Source organism: Cupressus sempervirens, chromosome 3 (assembly GCF_028749045.1).
Source record: "Cupressus sempervirens isolate cs-2001-9-10 chromosome 3, ASM2874904v1, whole genome shotgun sequence".
Classification (NCBI taxonomy): domain Eukaryota; kingdom Viridiplantae; phylum Streptophyta; class Pinopsida; order Cupressales; family Cupressaceae; genus Cupressus; species Cupressus sempervirens.
Genome location: NC_143120.1, coordinates 469,960,018 through 469,976,885, shown reverse-complemented (window position 1 = coordinate 469,976,885; position 16,868 = coordinate 469,960,018). Strand labels below are relative to the sequence as shown.

The window sequence follows — 16,868 nt, the reverse complement described above, 5'->3', positions numbered from 1 at the left end:
TGGGTAGAATTTGATAGTCCTAGCATGTCATGTGTATTGATTGTCATTTTTTATAATTCTTTGAAATTTTAATACATTTTTTTTATTGGTAAATGATCGAAGCCTTATAATATATATTAATGAAATAAATTTTACAAGAGTCTTCGTTCAAATAGGCACTGGCAGGAAAGAACATAGAAGAAAACCTCCAGTCTTGCCCAAGACCAAGGTCCTTTTCAAAATACAAAGGTAAAAGGGGCATACCCCAATTTTAAACCTTAAGCAATAAAAGGTATTTCCATACATTTGTTATTTTATACAAGTGACTAAAATATAGAAGGAGATTCTAGAGGCAGTCTTCTCATATTGATACAGTAGGAGAGATTTAACAATTTCTTGTATTTTGCTATAGCATCCCCGAATTCCCGGGGTGAGTTAGATGAGCCTATTTTTCATGATAGTATCTCATGTTTCGCTAGTCTGTCTCTTAACACATTACACACTCCACATTAAATGTTAGTTTCCAAAAATTAATTTAATATTGGCTCCATCTGACTTATATCGTTCAACACTTTAAATAATTAGACAACTTTATATAGGTTTGTACTACTTAGATTCGATTTAATAGTTTGAATTATTTAATTTATATTTTCTTATTGATTATCGTTTATTATATATATATAAAATAAAATGATATCTTATTTATATATTTCATTATGAATTAAATTTATTAAGTTATATATTCATCGAGGATAAAATAAGCTAAGATAGGCCTATAAAGATTGTGTTAGGTTAAGGGGATTCTCAATAGCTTTAAGTGTTAAATCTTCTCCATTTGCTCGTTTATTTGCAATGAGATCAACTTCTATGTTACCTTCTAGGTATATATGTTTGATCCTAATTTCCTCGAACTTATCTATTAAATTTAGCATATATTCTAATCTTGAGTTTATAATCCAATTTGGAGTTTGCATTTTCCTAATTGCATTCAGGATAATTTGAGAGTCCCCTTCAACGAGTAGTCTTTTTATGTTCAATTGTAGGTTCAATATCAACCCTTCTCCAAGAGCTTCGATTTCTGCTATATCATTAGTAGTGATTCCTAAGGGTTTTGCTCTCTTAAGAGTCCATTTGCCTGAGTCCGAGGTGATGATACAACCTATGCCCGCTGTCCCTGGATTTCCTCCAAATGCTTCATCAAAATTGAGTTTGGTCCATCCTTTTGGTGGAGGTTCCCATTTACACTCTTCTCCAGCTTTTAGGTTTTTCTTATTATAGGTTAATGGGGGGTTAATTAGATTGTTCCAATTTTTCTTCATCTCTTCATCCTATTATGTGAAGGTTTCTTCGTCTTTGATTGCTTTCCTTAAATGGTTGTTCATTACTTTGGTTATACTTGCTTTGACTTTATTAAGGAGTGAAGTATATTTAGTTCTTTATTGCTAAATATTGCCTATTTCTTTCTTTCCAAATTTCCCACATGAAATTAAAATTTTAATATTCAATCCATATAATATAAATATAAATTACTAATATATGCAAAAATCTCAAATCTAAATTTTCTAAATTTATATGTTTCATAAAATTCTAGAAAATAAGTATAAATTAGTGTCAACTTAAAAAGTTTTTAAGTTCACATACTAATATTTTTAAATTGATAAAATAAGTATATAATATATTTTGAAAGTATTATCTGTAATAAATTTTGAAATAAAGTTAAGTATGTATTCACGGTTTTATAAAAAATTAACTGACAATTGATAAGGTCCATCAAATTCCAGCCTGCCTAAAATATGACAATTTCATTAAATAATAAAAATATAATCTAATTTTTAATTGGAAGCAGTCCAAATACTTCAATTTTAGTTTCAGGGCAAGCAGGTTATGCTTCTAATATATGGTTCTGTGGCCGATTTAAGAAGCCGTATATCTTCCATCTTCGAATTTGGTTCAAAATTGGGTTGTGCAGGAGAAATTGCGTGTAGTGGAAGCATTGAAATTATATTACAGGATATTCCGGCGATATAATTAAGTGCCTTCAGCATTGCTGTTCAAAATGGAGGACGCAGAGGATCACTACAAAATTTTGGGTCTGCCATCAGGCATAGAAGCGTCGAAACTCAGCGATGGGGAAATACGCAAGGCCTACAGAGCACGTGCTCTCGTCTGGCATCCCGATAAGAGACCCGATGATCCTAACGCTGCCGCTACCTTTCAAAAAATTCAGACCGCCTATGAACTTCTGACAGACAAAACCGCTCGCAAAGCTTTCGATGACTTTATTCGCTTGCGGGACGAAAGGCTTCAGAGGCAACAGCATAAGGCTTCTGAATTCAGTGCCAAGCGAAGAAAAATGATGGATGATCTCACACGGAGGGAAAGAGAATTTGAAATTCAAAAGCAGCAGGAAGACAAGGAAAAGGCCGAGGAGGATCGCGCGGCTAAGAAACTTCAGGAAGAAATTGCCAGGATTCGAGCCTTGCACGCGCAAAGGTCCTCACCAGCCTTCAATTTTACCACTCCTCAAGATTCGAAAAAGAGAGCAGGAGGTAGGGTATCTTAATGTCAATTTGTCATAAATTGTTTGTATTGGTAATCTTACACTGAGTATTAGGAGTTGTTACTTTTCAGTAAGGCGAGCTTCAGCTGGCCGGTCTATTTCTGCTAACGGGTTATTTTTGAGGATTTCTTCCACATTTCCATTAAAAAATACTGGCTGTTTTTGTTAATTACGTTGGGTTAGACATTTAGGGGCTGCTGAAAAACGTGAAGCGTGGGATTACGGTTAACAGTTCACTTGATCCAGAAACGAGGGACTCATCAAGTCAGTTATTATCAACAAACAAATCATATAACACCGACCGGGATGGCCCTTCTTGACATGGGATTATAGGATCATCTTGTTAGCACCTTAATTGCCCTTAGGAAGAGGAGCCTTTCTCTTATTTCTTTCCATTGGGATATGCTTGTTTGAGTTTTTAGCATATTTGTGGAGGGAGAGAGTGGAGATCTCAACCCAGGAGATCCAGACGGGGATCGTGCTGCAGCAGTACCAAACACAGTAATAATTGATTGAAATGTTATTTTACATGTTTGAAACTTTGAAACTTAATATCAGCAATGGCTTACCTTATAGTGGACCACCAATTGTCATTAAGGATCTTTTGTTTGATGGATTTCCTTTGAGTAGAGTTTGATTTCGGCCATGTAGTCCATTTTGAATTCACCATCATCAATTGTAGAGGCTTATGCACCACACGCATCCTCTCCAACAAGTTGAAGCAAGGTCTACCTATAGTGTATTCATTAAAAGATAAAAGCAATATAAGGCTCAATTTAGTTGGAATACAAATGTCCAATGTTTTAAAAAGTTTCCAATGCTTCTTTTCTATACATTGAAAGTAAATCAAAATGAAGTGGCATACCTTGTCTCAACAAGTTTGAAGAACTCCTTTGAAAATGATTGAATAAAGTAGGTGAGGTTTGGTGGTAGCAAATAAACATTTGAATATGTTTAGCTTCTTCCACGTGTTGCTTCTTTCAATGCATGAACACGACATGGGTTCAAAAGATGTGCTTGTAAGCACCCTCCATCATCAAAGGAGTGGATTTGCATACGCATGCTAAATCGGCGATTACCTATACAACACTAGCATGCCCAACCTCCTCTTTGACATCTCTCAAAATGGTAAATCCAAAGTCTGCGCCCTTTCACTTCCTTGAACAATTTACGACTCTGAGAAAATATGAACCAACAAGGCATGTGACTGCGATACTGATGAGTGGTCAATGTCTAACATCAGTCCACCCATGCATCATAATAAACTAACGCATCATAATAAACTAACCTATCCTCATCCAAGTTTGCTTCATATCCTCCACTAGCACATTAACCTTAAAATACTCTTTTTCTAGGAGCATAGGGCATACCTTATTATCTCTAGGGGGTATGAATAAGGGACCAATAGAGGCTATATCGCTAACCATTTGATTTAAGTAAGGGGAATGTGCCATATTAAATGGAATGGCATGAGCAAGAAAAAATTGGCTGTGGAGCTCTGTAGGTTCTTGTGCTTGCACATTAAACATAGCTTCAACTGATGCTCCCTTGTCACCACCACTCATCTCCGTCTTCTCTCTTTTGCCAACTTGGCTGCTACTGATTGTGGATGTACCCCTCCATACCAATACTATATTCAATGAAATCCCTCTACACCAATACCATATTCAATAAAAATATGTTTTACCGTCTTGTTATCCAACTTTCACTTCTCCCTAGACACATATGCATATGCTTGCAACCAAATACATAAAGCAGTTGATGTGAGAAGTTTTGCTTGTCCAAACCCATAGAGTGGTTTTCTCGAACAAGTGTTGATGTAGGATACTTCTTAATTAGGTAGCAAGCAAAACCAACTGTTTTTCCCCATAATTCCTATTCTAAACCACCCCTATTGAGCATATTAGTCCTCTCCATCATTGTCTTGTTTATGTGTTTTGCAACTCGATTATGCTAAGAGGGACTTCTAGTGTTTAGTCCTTAATCCTTATATCTTGGAGTGGGAAATTGATCCAAATGGGAACTAATGACTTTTTCAACATCAATTCTTTTCATTGGCCAGGTTTGGAAAATTGACCTTTATAGGGACTTTTCTTCGGAAAATCGATTTCCATAGGGACTTTTGGTCCAGATATACCCTTCATAAGGACTTCGCACTTTGTTTGCAACATTTCATCATTTTGGTGCAAATTTACAGATAAATAGGAAATTAATTCATTATGGAGACCAATTGACGAGCCAAAACACCCCAACACTTAGGAATTTTCCCTCAAAACTCAACCATCCATTACAATTTAACCTTGATTACTCCAATCTGCTATAACTTGTCTATGTTTGCAATCTTGGAGCTCTAGAGGCTTGACTGTTCCTCAATCCTTGAAACTCAGAATTGACACTGAACTGCGAAAACCTTTAGACCTACCGAGCAAAAAGAGGTTGTACCTATTTGCAATGGGGCGATGGTGTGAAAAGGTCACACTAGGGGTGCATAGGAGTACCACCATTTCTCTCAACCATCATGGCCCAAGCAATGGCATACCCCAGCGCTGTTATCATTGTTTGAAACTAATTTGTGAGTAGCAGAATGCAAGGTTTATGTAGATTAAAGAACATGATTGTTTTGGGATTGACACTTAAGTTCTGTGCTGAATGGCAATTTATTTATTTGGAATATTATCACTTTTATTTTTAAAATATGATATAGAACATCCTGAATTCTGTAGGTTATTACAAAGTAATTGTTTCCAAAAGGATTTCTTACTGCAAACAGTTGAAAATTTCGCTGAATGGTGAACGGTGACAAAAGTTTACATTGTCATTTCCCTGTGACTATTAGGTTAGCAAGTTTTCTCAAACATATTCAGCACTTCCAAGGGACCAGAAATTTAATAATTTTCTCAAAAATATTTGCTTGAGCCTTAATTGTATATAGAATGTAAAGAGAATAATTAATATTCCCTCTTCAAGGGTTCACTGCTTCGGCAAGTTCTCTCAAACATATTCACGCAGAAAACTTGTAATTGGCAATTGTCTTTTAATTTTACCAAAAGCTTGACATTTTTTTAAAAGGTATTTGACAAAATTGAATTAAATTGTAAATGGAAATAATATATTTTATGAAATATAAATGAGTCAATAGCAGTATTGTTTTTAATTTATTTGTCTAATCAGTAAATCAAGGGTTCTATTGATGCTCCCGTCCTTGAGAAATGGAATAAAATATTACAAAGTCCTGGTAAAAAATAATACTATCTCAGTACCTAATCAAAGCAAAAGACTAGAACATTTCCCAAGGCCAAAGGAAAAAAGAGGAGCCAAGCCCAAGAATTTCCTATAAACAGTACATCACCCAATCTACAATTAAACCATCACCTCTTTGCCCTTCCTCCAATCTGCAGACTAAGGCTCCTACAGACAAACTTGCTCAACCAAAAGTAAGGTGAGGGAAAGATAAACCCCAAAATTGATGCATGAGATATGAAATCCTGGAGTCCTGGGCCTGAAAGAGCTACCTAAGAGTCTGCTACTCTATAACTGGCCAAGACTGAAAATAGCAAAAGATCAACCCCAACATTCATAAGAAGCATAAACTCGTATTAGCTTCTTTATAAGAGTGGGCAAAGAAGGTCATCTCTAACCACTTGCAACAAGAGTGAGTTTACATAATACCATTTTTCAGTTTCCAGCTAGGGGAAAAGCCTTTTGACAAATTCAAATGATGGCTGGGGAGTATCCCTACGAAAAGATTACTAAGACCCAAACTACCAACCTCATGCCCTTAAGGAGTTCCTCCAACTCGGCTTCATTGTTGATTTTTTTGACCAAGAAAAAGAGAGTGTCTGTACAATTACTCACTCTCTTCGTTCCTCAAGAGAAAGCAAACTAACCCGGGTCACCCCTAAAAGTTTTATGAAAATTCAGTTAGACGAAGCCTTCTGGGATTTTCGGCCAGGGACCTTTTATTCTTATTGCCAATTACCCCATTAACTCGGGTTAATAATAAGTATTGTTGTTTTCCTCTTAGCCAGCCTATTATAAATGTATCTCTCACACTATTTTCAAGTGGAGATGTTTGCCTGCCATTTTTTACATGTAAAAATTGATTTCTTATTTTATTATATTTTCTGCCAACAGCTGTGAATTTGGACAAAGAAAAGGTGTTGAAAGCCACATGGAATTCACTGGAGGGGCGGGGGGATTATAGTGTGGAGCAGCTTAGAGAAATCTTTGAGAAATTCGGAACAGTGGAAGATATCGTAGTCAGGGTTAAAAACTCTAAGAAGAAAGGCTCTGCTATAATTGTTATGGGATCCAAGGAAGAAGTCGTAAGTTTTTTTTAACTTCACATAGCTTAGTGTTTAGGCTCTACATTGTTGATTCGTGCTTTTATTTTTTGGATTTTCACCCAATGAATACATTTAAATTGGGTAATGCCAAGCTTTAATTTTGTTGTTCATGATTTAGATTGCACCGTTAGTTTGTGACATTCAACAATGGCAATGTCACTAAAGCTATAAGAAATAACAAACAACTGAGTATAAAATTAAATTGGGGTGATCGTGTCTCCTTTTCCCTGCACTTTTCTTTCTTTTTCGCTGTCTTGTTGCTGTTGGTGTTCCTGTTGTTTTCTTGTTAGGGTGGATTTCTGGTTTGTCGACTTCATCATTATATGTAATTTCTGATTCTACTTTCTCTTAAAGGGTTTCAGGTCCCTTCAAAACCTGTTTGTTTCATAATAAAAAACATTATGTTATTATTTTAATACCCTCCCTTAATGGTCATCATACTAACTACAGAAAAATCATAGAAGGCTGCCCCCTCTCTTCAGAAGATTCTGTGACATGAGCCTGCTGCTGAGACCCTCCCTAGTTTTGCAGAACTTCTGGATTTACCAAAAAAACGACATTCCTTCCAACTTGGTGTTAGGTAACAAAGCTTTTCCACCATGTAGCTAGAGACACTAAGAATTAACATCTCAAACTGAAACTATGATTTTGAGAAAATATTGGCAAACCCTTGTGCAGGTTGTTGCCCTAGCAACTCTAGGTGTGAGCTAGAACAACTGCAAGAAATCACAATTTTGTGGAAAAAATCTACAAAACTCTCCAATGATTTTTTTGGAAAAATTGAAAAACCTAAGACCAGCAACAACAGTCATACTTTTTTGGAAAATATTTGAAAATTTAGAAATTAAAAAAACATTTTTTGAAGATAATATCGAAAATAACAAAACACGATTTTTGAGGAGGAAAATCGATCAAAACCCAACACAAAATCTGAGGCAGTAAATAAAAAACTTCATTTTTGAGGAAAAATGATAGAACCCTTTTACAAAATGATTTTTGAAGCAAAAAAATTGCACGGAACGCAAAATATCTTTTTATGGACTAAAGTTATTAAAGCCTCGTGGAATTTTTGAAGGAAAAAGTATGAAAACCCACAATATAATTTTTAAGGGCAAAATTAGTATAACCCAACAAACTTTTTGAAAGGGAAAAAATTATTAAAAAACCCAACCACTAATTTTTTAAGGACGAAAATCAGAAAATCCCACCATCCATGAGTTTTTGTGGAAAAAAAAAAAGAAAACCTAGAGGACTGATTTTAGGATAAAATCATGCAAAACCCTCACACTACAAAAAGCAGGTCGCATTCACAACAAACAAAACAAATCATCATAGAAGCCTTCACACGACAAAGCAATAGATTTCACAGGGTAAAATACCCTAGAAAATGGCCTAACTTCATCATGTGGTAAAGCAAGAAAATACTTTGCTCTGAAAACAATGCATGCAAGGAACATGCAACTCACAAAAAGAACATGCAAGTACATGCAAGCAACATAACCTTGGGCCTCCCGTAAGGGAGTTTGACCTAGACCTGTTCTAATACCATGTTATAAAATGTGTCAGTTCTTTGATATTTTGATATTAAACAATGGAGATGAATTCTCCTTAGATAGAAAAGTACAAGATGATGTTTGTAAACAAAACAATCATCAAGTGAATTAAAAAATAGCAAGGTTACCAGGAGACTGGGGTACTTGGATACCTTGGAGATTGGTACTGGTACGACTAATTTTCAAAAATAGAAGACGAGGGTACTTGGAGACATTAATTGTTGTTTAATAAAGAAATAATTATACATCATTGACAAGTCTTTCTAGAGGCAATTAAGCAAATTGATTGGAAAACTATAGTGGCTATCATTATAATTACTAACATATATGATATAAGTAATAACAATTTTTTAAGGGGTGATGATAGAGGATAAGATTTAGGAGTTTTATGATGCCTTATGCTCAATATTTTTGGTGGGAGACATCAATTGTTGGTTGGGGGACTTTGGAGATGGCAACCAAAACCTTTTGCATCCAAACATTTTTGGGGATGTCTCTGGTACCTAGAGACGTGTCTCCGGTACTGGGGGTTTCCGAGACGCGTCTCCAAGTGTAGGAGATGGGTCTCCTGGTAACCATGAAAAATAGTAATTTACTGTTAAAACTTAAATCACTAAAGATAACTATTACAAACATCACATTACGATTTTTGATACTATTTACATAGTGTACAACCATCCATAGATCATATTGTCAATTGAAAACAAAAACAATAGCATTTCATTACATGTCATTGACATGGGAAATTGAGAATTTAACTGAAATTCAATTACTGAGGTTTGAATAAGAAAATCACGACAAATTGAGTAACAATATTTATAAAATATAGGAAAAAAATGCTAAATGCTATTTCATGCCAAATATAGTAATATAAAATGAGAAAGAAAATTTCAAAAAGAGTAAGTTACTGGTCTTGGTATTGGTTGGGGTTCATGTTCATTGGTTCAATTTGAAACTTTAGTGAAATATTTTTTGGGGTTGGGTTCTTCCATACAAAAACACATAAAAATTATATATAAGATTTATTTCTAATAAATAATAAATAAATAGAACAAAATAAAAATTATTTTAGTATTATTGAAATATAAAATTAATATATAAATATAATATGTATTAATATTAATGTTAGTATCATATCTTTAATTAATATTCATAATAGATCTATTTTGACCAAGCTTGTCTTAGATTGTTTTATTGAAATGATTAATAATCATACCATCACTTTCTATTTATAAATATTGTAATATATAAATATTAAAATATTAATAGAAGTATAATATGATTAATATTATCCACATATCATATTCAATAATATCAAATATTAGGCGTCATATGAAACTAAAAATATTAAATTTTATATTTACCAATTAAATATAGAATATTAAAATTTAAATAAATTATATTTAATACAAAAATTTCAATATAATTACATTAAATACAAAATATTAAAATCTAAACATACTAGTACATTTTATTAAACTTCATTAGTAATAAATTCCTCACCAACCTAGTAGGATAGGGTTGTCGAGCATTGGGAAGGTCTCGATCATTGATCTAGAGATCTGAAGGGGTTGCTTGTTCAATGATTGATATTTGAAGTGGGTTTGACCTCCCTATTAACACCCTTCCTCCCCTAGACAAGGGCCAAATCTCGACATAGGCACAATTTTTGAAACTCTTGGCAAAAGTTTTTCTTATGAATCAGAAGGGTCTTCGATAGCTTAGTCAACAGGTGAAGATAACTCAGGCAGATAGTTACACACTATTTATTAGACAAAGACATAATGGGAAAAATTCCCTTGGATCCATTGCAAGATCAAAGAAAATGTGTTTCAATTTGTTCTAGGTTTGTCCAAGTTCATTTGGGATGAATCCATATGCATGTTTCCATGCCCTAAATGATCCCACAATTGTGCTAAATTGGAATCTGATTAGGGTTCAAATTGTATTTGAACCTAGAGTTTTTGGCTGTCAAATTGGTAACATAGGAAATTAGTGATAAACAAAGTATTAGTTAAATATTTGCGAATGAATCTCAAGTTCTGGCCAAATATCAGATTCTCAATCAAGTACGATGTACCCATTACAATTAAAGTCGTAAAGCTATATGATACAAATTGGGAACATAATTATCTCATGAGGCTTCTAGACTGCAAAATGTGAAGTTGATACATGTGTTCCTATTCTCCTCCCAACGATTGTGTCCACAATTATTGAATACCTTTTCCAAGATTGGAAAAGCATCCTCATCAAATTAGGGCTCTTCATTGGCTGTGATTTATTTTAATTTCAGATCAATCTCATCAAGGTTAATTGGTTGATCTTTTTTGACACTACTTGAGATTAGCAAGGCATAAGTTACTTGACCTTTTAGGATATGTTAGAAATTCAAATTGATTGAACTTCCCTCAAATCTAAAAATAGGAAAAGTTAGGTTATTGGTTACAATTTATCATTAAAATTCATTGGAGTTTAGTGGTGTCTAAAGTTTCTTCTCCTGAATTTTTTAGGTCGAAGATGTAGGTCATGGTGAACAAAGGTTAAATCATACATCTATTGCTGGCTTTAATGGTCGTGTTGCTTAGAGTATATGTGCTCAAATACATTCCAAGAACATCAATTTAAATGTAGAACATGAAATGATGTTTCAGTATAGCATACCAAATTGAAATACTTGAACATAGCAAAATTGCAATATGAACCATAATCATTTAAAATTCAACATAGTACATACCCAATAGTAACATTCAAAAATCAAAATTCAAATAGAAATTCAAGTTTCCGTCCCAATGGCGATGTGGTTGAGGAATGGCGAAGGTGGGGTACACGGGTAATCCAACAACGCGGTGCGAGGACATTTCAGGGACGGGTATTTCGAGGTGTTTTTTTTGGTTGGGGGGGGGGGGGGTTGCAAGTCCCTGGGTTTCATTGCATTATAGTGCAATCAGGCTTTGTCTATTCTTTGTGATGTTGATCAAGCACCTCACTAACATCATATATTGTATTTTTTATTGTTGGGATTGTGTACCACAACAACATGAATCATTGATTGCTAGAAAGGATATTGTGCGACGTTAAAGGAGATGTTTGAGTAATACCAATAATTGGGTATTGCCTTTTTATCCCATGCATTGACATTTTTCCTCTAGCTCATGCTCTCTAAAGATGGGTGGGTACACTCCTTAGAAAATAAAGCATCTTTGTGCTATAATCTTGGAGGCCTAACAAAAAACAAGGAGATGAATTGGGTTGATCATCAATAATAATTCTTTCCACATTGTTTGAACAATATTTCAGAAGGACCTTATTCTTTAGCTGCTCTAATGCTGTGCATGTTTTATTATCCAGGCAATTCTTGCATATGGTACTTTGATCATACTTATGATGGAGTTATTGAAACCTTGAAGCGAACCCACCAGTTATCATCTAAGGCCAATGCTTTGCCCTTTTGTGCTCTCCAAATTTGATTGTTTCCATTACACTAAGTGTTGCAGATAATAATGATTTACAATGTCTTTGGCCAATTGTGATTGAGGTGAATCTAGTCTTGTCAACCTAATATGGTGTACAAAATCAAAGACATTAAATAAAATTCTAGTTAAAGCATAATTTATCTTGTTTTTAAATGTTAAATTTAGAAACAAAGTAGATAATGGAAAATAAGAAATATTAATCGAAAATTTTAAAACTAAACTAAATAAAAAATAAAAAATTGAAATTTCAAAAACATTCCTTGACAGATCCAACTTTGAGAAGGCTTGAAGATGGGTTGTGATATCTGAGGATTGACCACAGACATTTAAATCTCATTAGCCTTAGTGTAGACTTGCTTCAACCATTTGGTCAATGTGCCTAACTTTTGCTTTGCTAGATAGAGTGAGTGAATGATACATGGTGTCCAAGATGTATACCTTGGTGACATGTCAGGCTTGTTATAGTGTTTTGGGGTTTGGGATGTGGATGGACCATTACCTCCCTGCCCGCAATATTTTGTTTTGGGGGATTCGTTTCCTTAAATTAGGGGCCATTTCCTAGGACATTCCCTCCTGTTTTGGGGGACCTCGTGGGAATAAAAGTTGAACAAAACCACATTAAACTTTTGGCTTCCCTGGGTTAAATTTTAACCAAAGCTCTATTTGAAACATTTAAAAAAATACTTGGTTATTGTTACTTTTAGCGTCCTGTAATCTAGGTTTTGTACTTTGCTATTTTTTTTAATGCTACGTGAATGTGATATCTTACAGCCATTTATGTAGGCACTTACTGTGCATCTTAAACAAATTCTAGTTGAAACTCTGTGATCAATTTTCAGAATTATATTTTCTCACCTGCTTGTTGCTACTGCTATCATATTATTTTGTATGCTTTGGTCATCCTGATGCAAGCTTTGATATCATCTTGATTATTGTATTTTAACTGATTGAATTTATTTGTCTTGTCAGTTTCCACTGAATAAAAATATATAATGTGATATAACTTAACACTACGTGAACATTTATTTAGCACCTCAATAAAAGGGACAAAGTTGATGGTGCATAATGTTCTGTGATTGGAGAGCAGTGATTCTGAAGTAGCTTCTATGCACTGTCAGAATTTTTTAGTGCTTAAAAGAGTATTTGTAATATACTGTGCTACAAAAGAATAAGCACCCACTTGCAATGATTGTTGAGTCATTTGCATGTTTTTTTGTTGTCGAATAGTTTGCTTTGTACTGAAAAGTGTTTTCATTTTCTGGCTTCTTGTGTTTCTGGGACATGTCTGCTTTATCACATGAATTAAGTTCATGTATTTTGGCATGTAACCTAACTTCTTTAGGATATTATAAACAAGTTATGCAACTTTATTTCTCATATTTGGATTGCCAGGATGCTGCCATTCGAAGTCCGTGTGGAGATATTTCAAACCCTTTGCTTGTACTTCCTCTTTTGCCATCAGCTACTGAATCTGGATATGATCCTGGGAATAAGCAAGCAGAAGCTGTCAATGATACACCACTAAACAATATTGTCGGAGCTGGATACCATGCATATGAGGATACCATTCTTAAGAAGTTACAGAAGGTCAGGATTCTATAATTTCTTTTCCTGTTTTTTTAATCAACTTTCTAGAATGCATATATGATATATATTCCCAGTGTATACCATTCTTCGTAATGGACATAATTTTCTTTTTATGCAGATTCCATGTCATATGTCTAGAGAATATTTGGTATTTGGGTATTTGCTAATTTTTAAAAAAAAGATATAGTAGAGATGGCTCGATCTTACATGTTAACAAGGAGCTATGGACACAAAAGGCTTTCTAGAGAGCAACACAAACATATATATCATCTTCAAAATTATAACAACTGCCATAGCAGACCAGCACCAATAGTATACAAAAACTATAGAACCTATCCACTCTTCTCCAACTAACCAATAACCTTTTGTTTTTGGCACTAGTGATGACATGTCCTGAGATACATTGATTACTCCTTAATTCCTTGGTGATGTCATTGTGCTTGTTATATGAAGATTCTGCACTTAGACCCTCCAAAAATTGAAGGTTCTTACACTGTAGAGAATCTTAGGTAAGAGGAAGTGTTCAAACACAATTTATGGAACATACCTTCAGCTTTGACTTAACGGGCTTTCCTACCTTTTGGATTTCAATAGGCACGTTTCTGACTGAGTGGGAGCTAGGGTGGTTGATTACGTCCTTACCATCAAATCCCAGGGCTTTCATCTCCCTTACCTGACTTCTGCAAATATTTATTATGACCTCTCAAAGTACAGATGAAGAAAGGAACAGATAAACAGAATCTGTGAAGAATGTTTGTGCTGGTTATTAATTCCATCTGTGGCAAATATGTTTCTTTATCCCTCAGAAAACACTCAGATATTCAAGAGGACCATGGGAACATCTTGTGGAAAAACAATGAATGTTTGTACCAGATATCTTTCTTGATGTTCACAACACCTGTACTAATTATGCTATCTAATTTAAGTGCCATTTCCTTTGTCCCTGCAAGGATAAGGCTGATAGGCATTCAGCTATAGAAATACCATTTCTTTAAAAAATGCTGCAACCTAAAATTTTGAATACTGCTTTGCGTCAGATCTACCTGAGTTGTTTAGTATTAATGCTAAAACATTGCAGCAGCAGATACAGGTTAAATATGAAAACTGATAATATTGAAACATGGGCTATTTTTCCTTTTCCTTAGGTGATCTTGATTGTTTAATTTTTAAATATTATTTATTATGGTATCTCTCCAAAGTTTTGTACATTGATCATTTATATCTGTGTTATCTTCAGTGGATTCTGATTGTAATGCATGACGAACTTGCATAGTTTTGTTGGTGACATTTCATTAATTACATGTCCATGTTTAAATGAAGATAGACCATGATTTTTTTATTGGTATCTCTATCCTCAAATTCACTGCAACTTGCACCTGGTCTCATTTGTTGGACTATGCCACATCTAGATTTTGGATCTGATAATTCATCCAATTCAATATTCAACATTTTTACATGTTTATATTATGATAATAGATAATCGTCTATCATTAGTTAATGGTAATCTATTGTAAATATCTAGTTAGCTTTAGCTTTTTTAGCTTTCTCAGTTAGAAATTAGAATAGAATGTTTCTATTCTTTCCGATCGTTTTCTAAGGAAACATTGTTTTATTCTTTTGTATCTAATGACCTTAAGGTCTCTGTTAACAAGAAGCAAGTATTTACCAATTCCTTTGTAATATAGTATCAAAGCCAATACTTAAATTTTTTTCGACAAAATTTATAATTTCTTTTTAGAAATTATTTGTTTAAATTTTTCGAAATCATTTTCAGTCAGTTACTCTAAAACCCACCTAGGGTTTCTGCCTTGAGAAATTCGAATGAAAATCAGACCTCAATCTCGAGCTTGGGTTTGAACCCTCTATGAAAAATCACGCGTTTTGTTCTCTGCCAATTGACTGGACAAATTGTGATTTCCATCAGCTATTGGTTGTTTTTCCTGCTCGCCTTTTCAGACCACTGATTCTCATGTCTGGTTGCCGTTTTTCACAGCCATGTTTTTGTTCAGATCCCCACATCTGGAGTAGCTTGGATTTGGGCATTTTTTCTGTGTTTGGAACAAACAAACATTTGCAGATCATTTTTTGGTCACCATTTTTTGGTTTGGCCGCCATTTTCAGACACCAAAGCCAAAAACAACCAAAGGCAATCTGCTGTTTACCAAAAGATGTCATTTTTTTGGCCTGCAAAATTGCAAACACCATTTTTCTGCAATTTTTCCGCTTTGGCCCCCAACTTGCTTTTTTGCTCGAAACCCTAGATTTTGACCTCAAAATTTTATTTTGATTACAGATTCTTGGTAGGTTTTTCGAGAGCTCAACTAGGTTGTCCGTTTTTTTGGGTGCCTCAATTTTTGAGCCAACGGATCCAGAAAATGACAACATATTCCTTCTAGGTTTTTTCAAGCTCTCTTTTTGGGTCTCTCTCCAAATTTTCTGGGTCTTCCGTTTTTTGCCTCAAAGAACGTGTCTTCATAGATTTTTACATTTTTTCATTGAAAAACGTGCCATGGCATCTTTGACAAACATTTTGCTCAAGTACAACTCCAAATTCAATGGTCGAAATTATGGCACTTGGAAGTAGCGGATCATCACAATTTTTGAATATCGGAACATTTATCAACTTGTTCTTGGTGTTACGAAGCATCCAACTTCTCTTGGTCCTGATCAAGATACATGGGATCTGAATAATCAAGAGGCAGTGATGCTTCTCAAAGTATTCGTGGCTGATGATCAACTTTTTCAGATTCCATCCGACAAGATAGCTGCCGAGATTTGGACACATCTCAAAGGTCTTCATGAGACTTCTGACAAAAGCAAAACTTTCTTTTTGAAGAACATTCTGTTTTCTATTGTCATAAATGAGCGAACCTGGCTCCAGGCACATCTGAATAGGATTAAGGAAATCCATGATGAGTTGCTTGCCATCGGTCGCAAGATGGAGGAAGAGGATATTGTGGTTATCACTCTTTGGAGTTTACCAAAGTCCTATGAGCATTTTATCAAGACTTTCAACATTACGTCTTTTGGTGTTGATTTGAAGTTCATTGATCTTTGCACACTTTTTGAAATGACCCTTACCATAAAGGCCACTAAAAAAACCACTATTGAACTGTGGCAATTTGTTAAATACTTGGCATGCAACCGTTAATTGGGTGAGGATGTAATGTCTCAAAGTTGTAGCAACAGATTCACCACATGTGATTGATGTAACAAATGCAATGAATACAATATAATAATAACAGTACCATAATATTTAGGAAATCTGATTGAACTATTGCAATTTCTAATATAAGTACTTATGGTAATAGCTAGCTTCCACAAAAATTGTATAACAATCCAATTGAAGTTAATGAATACAACATTTGAT

General features: G+C 34.5%; 1 protein-coding gene across 3 annotated transcripts in view; it reads left to right on the top strand.

Moving 5' to 3' along the window:
- The first annotated feature begins 1,731 nt into the window (after positions 1–1,731).
- Positions 1,732–16,868, top strand: part of LOC149567171 (DNAJ heat shock N-terminal domain-containing protein) — a 62,266-nt gene continuing 47,129 nt past the window's right edge. The window contains exons 1-3 of one of the 3 annotated variants that reach the window (XM_089820356.1): positions 1,732–2,528; positions 6,674–6,864; positions 13,304–13,498. In XM_089820356.1, coding sequence (XP_089676482.1) covers positions 2,036–2,528; positions 6,674–6,864; positions 13,304–13,498 — 879 coding nt within the window. In that variant the 5' untranslated portion in view covers positions 1,732–2,035. The remainder of the gene's footprint in view (positions 2,529–6,673; positions 6,865–13,303; positions 13,499–16,868) is intronic. The other 2 variants (XR_016362355.1, XR_016362354.1) reach the window with 2 other exon arrangements.